The 12,524-nt window shown below is 47.1% G+C and overlaps 1 protein-coding gene across 32 annotated transcripts in view; it reads left to right on the top strand.

Moving 5' to 3' along the window:
* The window catches only part of LOC116427961 (uncharacterized), a 293,655-nt gene extending 289,881 nt beyond the window's left edge, over nucleotides 1-3,774 (top strand). For all 32 annotated transcript variants that reach the window (XM_031978941.2, XM_031978935.2, XM_076368716.1 and 29 more), the window contains 2 exons: nucleotides 148-404; nucleotides 726-3,774. In XM_031978941.2, coding sequence (XP_031834801.1) covers nucleotides 148-404; nucleotides 726-739 — 271 coding nt within the window. In that variant the 3' untranslated portion in view covers nucleotides 740-3,774. The remainder of the gene's footprint in view (nucleotides 1-147; nucleotides 405-725) is intronic.
* Nucleotides 3,775-12,524: the final 8,750 nt, after the last annotated feature.

The following is a 12,524-nucleotide window of genomic DNA, read 5'->3' as shown; positions in this document are numbered from 1 at the left end:
GTCCACTGATTGGCTTAGCCGATCCCTAGTGATTGTAATTTTCTTCCCATAGGAAATTACAATGCGCTCACAGCAACGTAGTCTCTAGTCTTGTTACTCTGCCTATTATTTAGTATTTGTATGTTTCCTTTTTGGCTGATTTTATAGCAAACAAAACAACGTGACCAACAACCTGTTAGACCTAACGGAATTCGACTCTCTCAGTAATAGCAGTAGTGGCCCAATACTCCAACTGACCAGCAATCTGGCCAATGAAGACACCCTCAACTCGAACCTAAACCCAGCAGCTATACCCTTCACTCCAATGGCCAACACATACATGCCCACTGCTGCTAATGCCAATGTAAATCCGTTCCAGGATTCTTTTATAAACAACAAACCGCAAGATAATAGTCAAGTACCAGGTATGTCTATGCGTTACTGTACCGATACCGGCGACTGATAGTTTGTAATCTTATTTATATCGGTGCAGGCTAAATCGCGGAAAACGGAACACCTGAATATCGCTTATCTTCAAAAAAGAAAAAGAAAATATCGATAAACTTCGAATAACTTTTAAATAAATGTTTGTATTATTTCATACGGCTGTCGAATCGAAATTACACTTCGACAAGTGTAATTTTTACCGAAGTATTTAAGTGTTCTATTTCCTAGGATTCACCCTGTATATGATCATGTAACTTCAATTACGTATGTAAATGTAACACGATATTCTTGGTCTACAGATCTTTTATCATAATGCGCATATTAAAACATTCTGGTGAAACGGAGGAAGAACAGAGTTTGGATTCGAAACAAAGAATACCGTGTTGCTTCCAGCAAGCGATACAGGTACACGGAATAATAATAATAAGAATAATAATAATAAGAATAATAACAACGTTCGAAACGACGTCATTTAAGAGATAATGTAAATAAGCGCTATCGATGTGTAGAAACGGAGATCTAAGTAGAGAAAATCGGGGCACTACGTCGAATCAATGAGAAAGACTACCGATGTCCTTTAAACGTTGTCACGAGAATTGTAAAATAATATATAATGTTAATTAATAATATTATGCAACCAGTAAATAGGCACTCAGTCCGTTATAGTATGCTGTTAGGATATACGAATCGAATGTTTCTGGAGGGCCTTTCAATGGGAAAGCATGGCCTGTTTTCGAACGTGAATTATCATTTGACGTACACACATACTTACACGCGTAAAGATTTTCATTGTATCTGGGGATAATGCTGAAACGATCATGTATAATCACACGAACACACACGTTTTTTTGTTTTTTTTTTTCGTCGCCCGTGCTCTGTAACGACGTTTCACGATTCGTTTTGTTGTTTCGCGAATGCTGTTTTGTCTCCCTTTGTTCTTTATTATTTTTTTCTCTATTTGTCCTGTTATTTTTTGTTTTGTTCTGTTCAAATTTCAAACGTGGGTTAAAATTAGTGACCGAAATCGACGTACACGCGAAATCCGATTTGACCCGAATCCACGCATTCGTGACTTGTATACGTCCGACGAATGTGTTGAAAAGCGGTTTTGACAAAACAATAGCACAAGATTGTGAATTGGTTTTAAAACGAGATATACATATATACATACATATTATACATATAAATATTATATATAAAGAAGACGGATCGGGAAATTTGCGAAACTGTATCTGCCAAAATGACGTAGGAGGTAAGCTCCAATGATTGTCCTTACATAAGAGATATAGTAATAATATTTACCTTATAGAATTTGAATATAGAAAAGGATATCTATGTAAAGTCATATCTAGTAAGATCCTCTTCGAAGATATGATGTAAAAAACGAAAACGGAAAAAAAACATTTCTTCCATAACTACATTTTTGGGGCGTGCGCTCACTAGTCAAGCAATCTTACTGTTTTTATCGTATATTCTTTTCTCTCTCTCTTTCTCTCTCTCTTTCGCTCTCTCGCTCTCTCTCTCTCTCTCTCTCTCTCTCTCTCTCTCTCTCTCTCTCTCTCTCTCTCTCTCTCTCTCTCTCTCTCTCTTTTTCTCTTTTCTCTTTCTCTCCTCCTCTGTCCCCCTCTCTGCCCCCTCGCACTCTTTTTCTCTCTTTCTCTTTTTCTATCCTTCTATCTATTCTATCTTCGTTTATCTTTTTTTTTTGTCTCTTTAGAAAACTCACCTCAATATTGGTACTCTAGGTATCCAACTAGATTCTCATTTTACTGTTACGTTTCTCGCGGATCTAATATAAATTTTCTAGCTGTGATGATGACGAGAATGGCGATTTATTGCTTTCGTGAAATAGCCACTGCATAACCGTTCGCGGGATTATACCGGAAACAACGACGACAGCCGACAGTTTCGCTTTGTTTGTACATGACGCCTACTACCCTTCATTTCTCACCGGACCACGATTTAGCGCGAGGACGCAGCTCGCGTCCGCCGATGATCACGAGCGCCGGCGTTAATCGCACGTAAATTCGAGCGGTCCCGCCACCCGACGGAATCTGTCCCGCGGGGCTCGTGCGGACGGAAATTACAAGGTCACGTTGCGTGCAGTAACAGCGGTGGCTATTCATTAAATAAGCAGCGGTATCATACTAGTATACAAGATAGAGAACGATAATTTGTAAACGCCTGATGTTATTCAGCAGAACGATTGTAATCGGTGTCTAAGGCAGAAGTTGTGTTGTTACTACTGTGGCATACTATTGTAAAATGGATGTCGTTTTTTTAGCATGCTTTTGTGTTTCAACACCTCGCCCGGCCGCAGGCGGTGCATAATACCGGCCGATCCTGCGGGCCCGAACTTATATATCGATGGTAATCAAATGTAATCCGATCGTCACGAGATTTCTCGAATGAGCAGAGAAACTAAAAAAAAAGAAAACCAGGGGAAAAACGGAAGAAGAATCGTGAGCGTAGCTGAAAATAGGGGGAAAAAACAAAGGAAAGAGAAGAAAACCGCTAATCCGTAAAGAAAGAAAGGAACTGCGCACCACGGTTTCACTGTGTTCTCGAATATCCATTTTTTATCATGCGTTTCCGTGTCACGCCGAGAGCTCTCCCCAACGCTGTCGAACGACGCGTGCTTTCGATCACCGCGAGTTCGTTACCCTCGGAAATTGTCTTTTCGTTTTTTTAAAGTAAGATCATCGAACGTATACATGCATGCAATAACGCAGTGTTTCGATGTAACGAATTGTTCGAATCGCGCGATACCTAAGAAACTAACGATTCCAACGGAAGACAGACGTGTATTTTTATCGAGGTAAATTCTAGCACACCGCTCTGTAAAGACGCGTACGATCCTAGGACACGTTAGACATACGTACACACACGAACAACACGTTAACCGCCTGAAGCTTCTTCGACGCGCAGTTTACGGTACCAAGAACAAAGCAATTCGATTGAGTTTTACGCGATCACGACGACATACTCCATGAATTTTTTCACCGTTGACGAAAAAAAACAAAGGAAGGGAAAACAGGGAGGGGGGCGCGCTCAGCGTCGCCCTTCTTTGTGAACGGAAGTGCGCAATGACTATGTGTACCGAGTTTATTTATTCAAACTACTCTATTCGGTCTAACTAAAACCTACTGTATAAGGACACGTAATTAATAATTAACTATAGTAATAATAACAATAATAATAATCTCAATACATACGAAAAGAATCGTTTCTAAACATACAAATACTGAGAACGCTAAATATCATCAGTCATGTCTAAAAATAAAAAAAGAATACTTCGTATTGTATAAATGCTTGTATGTAATAAATACTTAATATTAAATAATAAAAGATATACTATTTAATAAACCTCCTAAGCAGTGTTTTGTACTTCTTTCTATTATTCACGGACCATCATTACCCTCGGTACCTGCCTGGTAACGTTCGCGTCGCATTATTTCCGTATCGCCTTCCATTTCCCCAGAGCTCGCCACAGTTGAAGTACCATCTTTTTTATTCCTCTGTCCGCAATTAAGGAACTCGTAACGTTGCATTCGGCGGAATTTATTATTCGCACGCGCGCCGCGATGAAAGTCACGCTAAGTCTCAGCACGCGCGCTTCTACGATATTTATCAAAAATTCACATCGGAATTTTCGTTGGTCGATCGGTCGGTGTTCCCGGCGTTAACTGTTCGAGCTGCGAGTCACGACGAGATACGCTCATACGTGCGAGAATATTATTTATTCTTATATTCATCGCCGACGGAACACGTATAACATCTGTTTTCATTTTAAAGCCTACGAACTGGCTGTTCCGCGGTGTAACGCGCGCCGAAAGCAACAGGGTATAAAATATGGAGCACGCCGGAGCGCCGCCCGTGGATACGGTCCGTCTCTTGGGTGCTACACTCGTAAAAAGTAATGCTACCGTCTGCGAAAATTTGCCGTTGGACCCGAGTCCTAGACGTTCGCCGAATGCTCGACGCACGCAGAGGATTCCATCTATAGGGAAAGCGTTTTCGTCTTCCTTCGGAACGATCTCCTTTCTCCCTCTATTATTCACGTCCGTTTTCGGGAGCATCCTGGCACACCCCCCGCCGCCTCCTCGTTCCCCCTTTATTTCCCGCTTACTCTCGGAAACGCGAAAAACGTTTTCCGAGGTGAAACGAACAGTCTCCCCCGCCCTGCTTTGCTACCCTGCCCCCCGCTCCAGTTTCGAAGCCCACTTTAGGTTCGCTTCGCGCGGCCGAGGTGAAAAGTTCCGACCCCGAATTACCAGAATTTATGTTCCAATTAAAAATGTTCCTCGCTGCGCGAGCGAGTTTAAGAGACTCCGGGCGCTACACGGGAAAAAGGGGAGCTTAAAAGTTACCTGGGCACAGTGGGCTACTTACGGGGAGTGTTTAAAAGTGGTCAGTCGCTACTCATTCTCCTTTTCCCGCGACATTGTCTCGGGATAATCAAGGAAATTATGAAGTTTCCTGATACCGCATCTAGACGGAGGTCAACCTGTCCCGGAAATTTCGCGAGATCTTGATAAGAGTGCACACGCGAAGCGGTGTGGAATCTGGAGGATGCCGGAGTTGTTATGACGATGAGATTCCTACGTTCCACGTTTTTCTGTTTCACTTGTTTAACGAGTAGCATTAAGTGTGTTACTCGCGCTACTGGAATGGAAGAATGTCCCTGCATCGGACAAACGTACTTTGCGAGCACGGTAAGTGAACACGTTCATTAAATCCTATGAACAGCATCCGCCTCCGAACACTGTCGGTTTCAATCAAACTTTCCGTTTCCCAAATACACAGTACAAGTAGCTTCACGTTAGTTTCCCGTTTGCCTGCCTCCTAATCAGAGAGCCCGAAATCATTTACGGGCGTCCAAACGCAGACACGCCATCGTATAAATTAATTAACGAAATGCTTTACCAGGGAGCTGTCTGTGCCGCGTTATTACGGTCGAAAAGGCGGAAAGGATCGTCACGGGACGGGCAAGGATTTCGGGTACTCGCGCGTTTTCCAGCGGACGAATAATTCCGGAAAATGAAGCGGTAGTTCGAGATTACACCGAAAACATTTCGCCGTGCATTGCCTGTGTAACTCTCGACCGTCCGGTTCAGTTTCGTTAACCCTCTTAAAGCTATCGAACATTCATACCGTGCGTTGTGCCGGAAATTAGCCCTGGAAGAATTCATCTTTACTCATCTCATTTTCGATGTTAATTTGTTATTCGTCGATACATTCTTATCTACACAGACGCGAGCTCGAAAAATTTTCCGCGTGAATGGAAGGCTGCGCAGCATTTCTCGCCTCCTCCAACAGCGCTGTGAATCACGCGGAACGTGTTTAGCGGGTGGCTAATTAGCGGGAGCAGCGATTTAACGGTTATCGATCACCGGTCGATCTATCCTCGTTATCCAGCGGTAAACTTAGAAACACCGGGCACCGTGGCGCGTCGTTATCCGAGCGATTAAAGTACAGCTACGCCGCGTAGTAATTCATCGTTTACGAAATCCGCGGCGCTAATTCTGTAGCGAATTTCCTGTAACTTTCGGGGTGTACGCGGAGGGGTGCGCGCATCAGGTGAACAAGAGGGAGAGCGAGCGAGGGGGATAGGTGGGCAGAGGCGGGACGGGCACGTGAATATTGTAATTTATGAACAGAAGAAGCACGCTCGCAACATCACTTTACACGGGGGATTATGCGGCGCGTTTATCTTCGTGAAATATCTGTTTTGGATGTCGATAGTTCGGCGGTGCTTTTTACCACTGTCGATATTACGTTTGGCCGGTTATTTACGGCGTGTTCGCTGTACGCGCAATTCGGCCGGCCGATCGTTCCTTGACGCGAATACGATGGAGGTGCACGCGCCGCGAAAACGTGAAAGTCAACTAACGGCGGGAACGGTTCCCGCAGGGACGGCCGTTTTCGCGCGTTACCGTGTTCCAATAATTGTCTGCCTAACGACAGTTAATATTCTTCACCCTAATTTATCACGGAAGCCCGGATCGTTCCGTTTCCGTGGAGGGCGGAGCGGTATTCCAGCGGAAGCTCTCGCAGTCAGGGGTGTAATCCAGCAGTCTTGGCCTCGCACATTCACGTGGCGGCGGGGTCGGCGGGGGTGTAATTTGCGGCTTGTAATACCGTGCCCGTCGTTTGTAACCTGTTCGGGATACGCAAGTAGAGTTAAGGGTAGGGGCGGCGGTGGGTCGGGAGCGAAGGTCGGGGAGAAGGGCAGGCGGAAGGAGGAAACCGAGGTAACCGCATCGTCTCATCGAGGGGGATGTTTTCCACATCTGAAACGACTGAAACTGCTACATCCCTCTCCCTTAAGAAAACACGACGTTCGCTGGCGATTCCGTCTCGTCCGTTCCCTTTTCTTTTTCCCGTCGTTTTTCGAAAAGTTTGCCCTGTTTCTTTGTTTTCACGTCGAATGGAATATTTCATGTCGCCCCGTTCTTGGTTTCGTTGAGTCGTCGCGAGCGAACCGTTTTATTCGCCGGAATTTCGTTGCTTTCGATAATTCCGCGCGACAGGGAGAACGGTGTCACGCGAAGGAATTGTTGTCCCCGTTTCGGCGCGCAATCTCTATGTAAATATTTTTATCGAGCCCGTTGCCCCGTGCTTCGGTAAAGATAAAGAATAAATAAGGAAGGGGAGGGTCTGCGCGAACGGATGAGGCCGGGGAGAGGAGCGAGAGATTCAAATGAAATTCCGTATTTCGTTTTACGGACACGCTCGATTTAACGGATGGCTCAATGGCGGGCGGCCCGGGGCAGGGATGAAAAGGATGCAAGCTTGCGAAGGGATGCATTCATTTTGCACGGGTCATAAGACCTTCTCGCGATGCTAGAGCGGGCTAGAGACTCTTCCGCCGAGGTTACTGCACTTCAGGGACGAGTTATCCTCCTCATCGACCACCAGGAATTTTCGCCAAGCATTTCCTGCCTCGAATTCTCGGGGAAACCTATATTTCCTGAAAGGTTTCGTTCGCCCACCAGTCCTTCCCCGCCGATTTATAGCTAAAATGTCGATGCAAATTTGCCGCACGCGACGATCCTTAAGGGGTTGATCCTCGCGTGCGCGTAATTTACCCGCTCATAAATAATTTCATCAATTTTGCCTCGTGATTCGACGGCCCGATGGGGACGGGATCAAAGAAATCCTGCTCTTTTAAACTGAACAGCGCGGTATGGTAAGAGTCGATTGACGAGAATAAAAAACTGTACTTGTGTAAACGTCCAACGATTAATTTCTTAGTTAATCCAAGGCGCATCGCGTGATAAAACTGATTCAGCGAAGTTAAATGTATCTAGGGAACATGAATATACCGTAGGATTCGACAAATAATAATGTGAGAGAGTAGATGTTCCAAGAACACGAGCGAGGGTAGGAAGGAACGAATGTTAGTGAGATATCGATACTCGGCACGAGAAAATACGGGCTCGAGTCGGTAAGTTACGAAAACAAACATGTTTTGGTAGCAGGAACCAAGTACCCCGGAACCTAGTTTCAGGAAATGATGAGGATAGCAACGATCGCTAAAGAGGGCAGAAATCCGGGCGCTTAATCTCTTATAGCTCACTGGCACGCACGGTATAGCAGCAACATCGAAAGATTTATTCCAGTTCCAATACATCCAAACAATTTCAAATTTTAACTCGACAATTCTAATTTGTAATAAAGAACAATTACTATCACGAATTCCGTTACACGTTTGACAATTAGCAGGATAAAGGGAGAATCGAGAAACGCTCTCATCAAAACGAAATCGATCATCGGCGAAGCGACGATGGGGCACTAAACATTTGCCTCCTCGAAAAATCGAAACATCTGCCGGAACAGGAACAACAACGACAGTTTGTACCGTCGTCATTATTTCCCGATCCACCATCCCGTAACGCGAGAATTATCAGAAATGGCCCCCGTGTTCGTATACGTGTCCATCGATCGTCGTTAAATCAGTGCGAAAACAGGCCGAACGTACAAATTCGATTCATGCCTCGGGTATATGTTTTAATCCCCGAATTTTCCGGATAAATTAATCTCCGCCGCCCCGGTTCACGAGTCACGCCCGCGTTTCGACGGTTTTCCTCCGGCAGCTGGGTTTCGTCGATCCTCTCGATCCGACGGATTTCCGGACGATCCGGATAACACGATCGTGTGCCCGGCGCAGAATCCGCCGGAGGACCGACGGGTCGGCGGGACGAGCGGGGCAGAACTTAGTTGTATTGGATCGAAGCCAATCCGGGCTACCGGCGATTGACAATTGGCGGTGTGGGAATGATTTCCGATGAGCAGACAAGAGAGAAGGATGGCCGATCGAAGGCGGGTCGAGGACGGAAGAGAACAATGACGCGGAACGGCCGAGATATTAAAGGGGAAATATGAATAGCGCTGAGAATCCGTCGTTCCGCGAGCGACGTTTCCTTTTTTTTACGTACGATATTATACACCGGCGAGGAAAATATTCGTACAAAATAGCTCGTAACATTCGCCGGTACGGCGGATGCGTAAAACATCACGGCGGAATATTAAAAAAAAAAACGAAAACAACGAAAAATAGGAGAAAGAAACAAACAAGCGCTCACACGCGACCGTTTCAACCGAAATAAAACTTAAGCGGGTCGGGAATATTAAAACGACTCGGGCATCTGTGCCAGCGCGACAGAAAATATTCGCGCGAGCGTTCACGCGCGACGCCGATCCGCTAACGACGTCAACGTTAAATTGTTCATACCGAGCGTATTAAAGCCATCCCCTAACGATCTGCTCTTCGAACAACAGAGGTAACGGCGTTTGCGCCTGAGCCAATCCGCCGTACCGCCAGCTGACAATTGGCGGCGTGGCAATGATTTCCGATGAGCAACCCGCGAGAGAGAAAGAGGAGTGCCGAAGGCGGAAGGGGCGACGAGGAAATTCGAGAGGGTGGAAGCGGCGGTGTCGGCGGCGTCGGGGGAGGATCCGTGGGACAGGAAGAGAAGGACGCGCGAATAAACGTACGGCAGAGAACGAGAAAGGGACGAATATATTCGTTCGGCATTTGCGGTTAACCGCGCACGGATTGCACCCGATTTCCCTCTTTCTACCCAATAATTTTGCAAACGGCCATTCAACCCTCGTTTGTCTCGCTCTTCGCAATTCCTAACCCCCACCTGCGTTCGCTTCCGTTCGAGCGTCACGTTCGCGCGATCTCGCTTGTATGCCGATCGAGGAAACACTGCGAAGATATCCTCTTTTTTCGTTGTTCCCGCGTCGCGACCATTCAAACATCGCGCTCCGAATTGGAAACAGAAGCGTCACGGATAGTTCACGAATAATGACCTATACCTTGTCGATTTTTCGGGTTCATCCGATTCATTCTGAAACTGGAGTATCTCTAACCGCGACTAACGAGGGAAGTTATCGAACTCGGAAATTCAAAGATTATGAAACTTTGTGTGCAAGCAGAGCAGCAAGCCTAATACATTGTAATTTTGTTTACCTTTTCAAAGTGAAATTCGGCACGAAAAAAGATTGAAGTTAGGTTTACTTACTCCACTTCCACACGAAGTTTCATAATTCCTTGAATTCCTGGGTTCGATAACTTCTCTTGTAACAAGGCAAATCGAATTTTCGAAGCCTTTAAATCGGAGACAAATCCATTACCGATGGTTTGCGAAAGATTTTTCGCGGAACGCGGTTCGGCGCCGAGTAAACTATCCGGTCGGAATTAATTAACCGTCGCTCGCGAGACCGTGCCCTGCGAACATCGAAATATGTACACTGACTGTTTGCAATAGGCGTTCCAATTAATTCCGTATTACTGGCCCGCGTCTGTCGCCGCCGCAAAAAAGGAAATTGTGCCGCGAACGGCTCGACTTCCGCGGAGGCCGTTCTTCCCGTTCCGCTCGAGATCCAACCACGTAATTGCGCGTCTAAATCTTTTTCCCAGGCGGATGTTAACAGCCTTTGTAACGCGACGATAAAGCTCGGCGTAGCGGTCGGGCGCCGGGATTAAAAGTGGCTAGCACGGGGCTCGGTGGCTCGTCTTTAAATTACATTTTTTTGCATTTTTATCGTGACCGACATAGGGAGCGGAAGCTGGCCGGGAACGACGATTCATATTCCATCTGCCGAGTTTATTTACATCGTTGATAAAGGGGGATGAGCAATTAAACCTCCGGTAAGCGAGTTGGAGAACGGGCGGACACAATGAAAGGCGATTATAAAGCGCTGCCGGATCGTCATCGTTACTCGATTACGCGCGGACGAACATCGCGTAGCCGGTAAAAGCTCGAGCTTCGCTCGCGCGAGTCCGAGGCACTGGTGCACGAGGCATCGATTGGAGGAAAGGTCATAAATTCAAATGTACGCTGCTCAAATCCAGAGCCAGCAGGCTAGAGAATAAATTCGAAGAGAACGAAGAGAATCGCTAGCGAATGGCGGAAGGGTGGGACCGAACGACGGTGGCGTGGAACTTTCGCGAAGGGAAAGTTAGTTTCTCACGATTAGAGATTCGCCTCCATCTTCTCGGCACTGGTACTTTCGCTTCCGGTGGCTCTAAACCGCCCCGAGGATCTAGATAGAGAAGCTGGGTCTGGCCGAATGAAATTTTAATTTTTGATAAGGCGCTCCCATCCGAACCTCATCCCTTCGCGACGACTTTCTCCGTTCCTCCTACGCGGCGTTCATCTCCCGTCTTCGTCGCTGTTTCTTACCGGCTAACGCCAGTTTGGTGATATTAAATATCACTGAAAGAAGCGTGCGAAGGATGAGGTGGAAGAGATATTTGGCAGACCAGAGATGTACGTATAACTCCCTTGAATGTTTAAAGACGGCCTGCGGGGCAAGGTGCATCGACTCGCTCTGGTTACGCGAAAGAAACAGGCAACCCCCCCGCTGCTGGCTTCTCGATCCCACTACAGCGCTCGAACGGCGAACAAATGGGAACGCGGAGCCCGAATGTGGCGCAAAGCTATGCAAAGTTTGCGCGGGAATTAATTGCCAAAGCTATCCGAAGATAAAGTGCATTTAATTAAAGGAATGATCAACAATCCCTTGGGCGACTAGTGCTTTTAATGAACAAACTTCTCGGCGTGTACCGCCGGCCTGTAACAACTACCAAGATTTGCATAACATTTTTCCGAGTTAATGAACTTCCGCCAGGTATAAAATATTCGTTTGGCCGATGTTCCCTGTCCGCTAGCTTTATACCCATTTTCACCCCCAAAAGAAACGGGTTGCGCGTCCGTATAATATCATCCTTCATGATCCCGCGACTCATCCCCCGGCGTCGTCCGTGCGGGCCGAGATTTTAATCAGCAGGGAAATGCGAGTGTGTAGGTAGTCGGCAGTGCGAAAATGAGTTCTAACTCCAGACACGTCGAGGAGTAAGAAAATACGGCGGGACGTCGGCTGCGGGGACGTGCGTTGACAATGAACGACGGTGCATCCTTCAATTATCCTTCGATGTATTCCTTCAGTCACTCGCGCGTAATGAACCGCTCTTAATAAGACGCCCCGACGTGGCGCGCGGCACGTCACGAGCGTCTAACGACAAACAGAATTTCATAACGCGGCTGAACTCTCGCGAGCGTGCCGTCTTCACCGCGCAACCCCCATCGACTGTGCGCCCGACAGCTATCGGTGTCGCGCTCCCGACCGAAAATTCTAATCAGCGCGGAACCATCAGTCTGGTTGTCGCTACCGACACGGTTGCGGTTCCGCGACGGTACTAGCTGCCGCGAGGAAAGAGCGCGCACGAAGCGAGATCCGTTGGCCGGATAGAGGCGGAGTGACGGGAGGATATGGCGCAGACAAAAGGAAGGAGGGTTGCATTCGGGCACGCGAGGAGGTGGGCAGGAGGATTATCCTTTCTATGGTATGCGCGGATACGCATATGCCGCACGTACGAAACCAAAATACTACAGGGGAGTGGCGAGGTGAGGCGAGGCGAAACGACGTGACGGGGAGGGGTGGTGACGGCAGAAAACAGAGGGGTGGGAGAGGATGCGTTACGTCATGTGTGAAATTACAATCACCCACCCCTAATGCGCTCGCCTTGGCTCACCCCATTCTGTCCGGACGGGATGCTGGTAATACTGGTATGGTGGTGCGCG

Source organism: Nomia melanderi, chromosome 6 (assembly GCF_051020985.1).
Source record: "Nomia melanderi isolate GNS246 chromosome 6, iyNomMela1, whole genome shotgun sequence".
NCBI classification, from domain to species: Eukaryota; Metazoa; Arthropoda; class Insecta; order Hymenoptera; family Halictidae; genus Nomia; species Nomia melanderi.
This window is presented reverse-complemented; position numbering and strand designations above follow the sequence as displayed.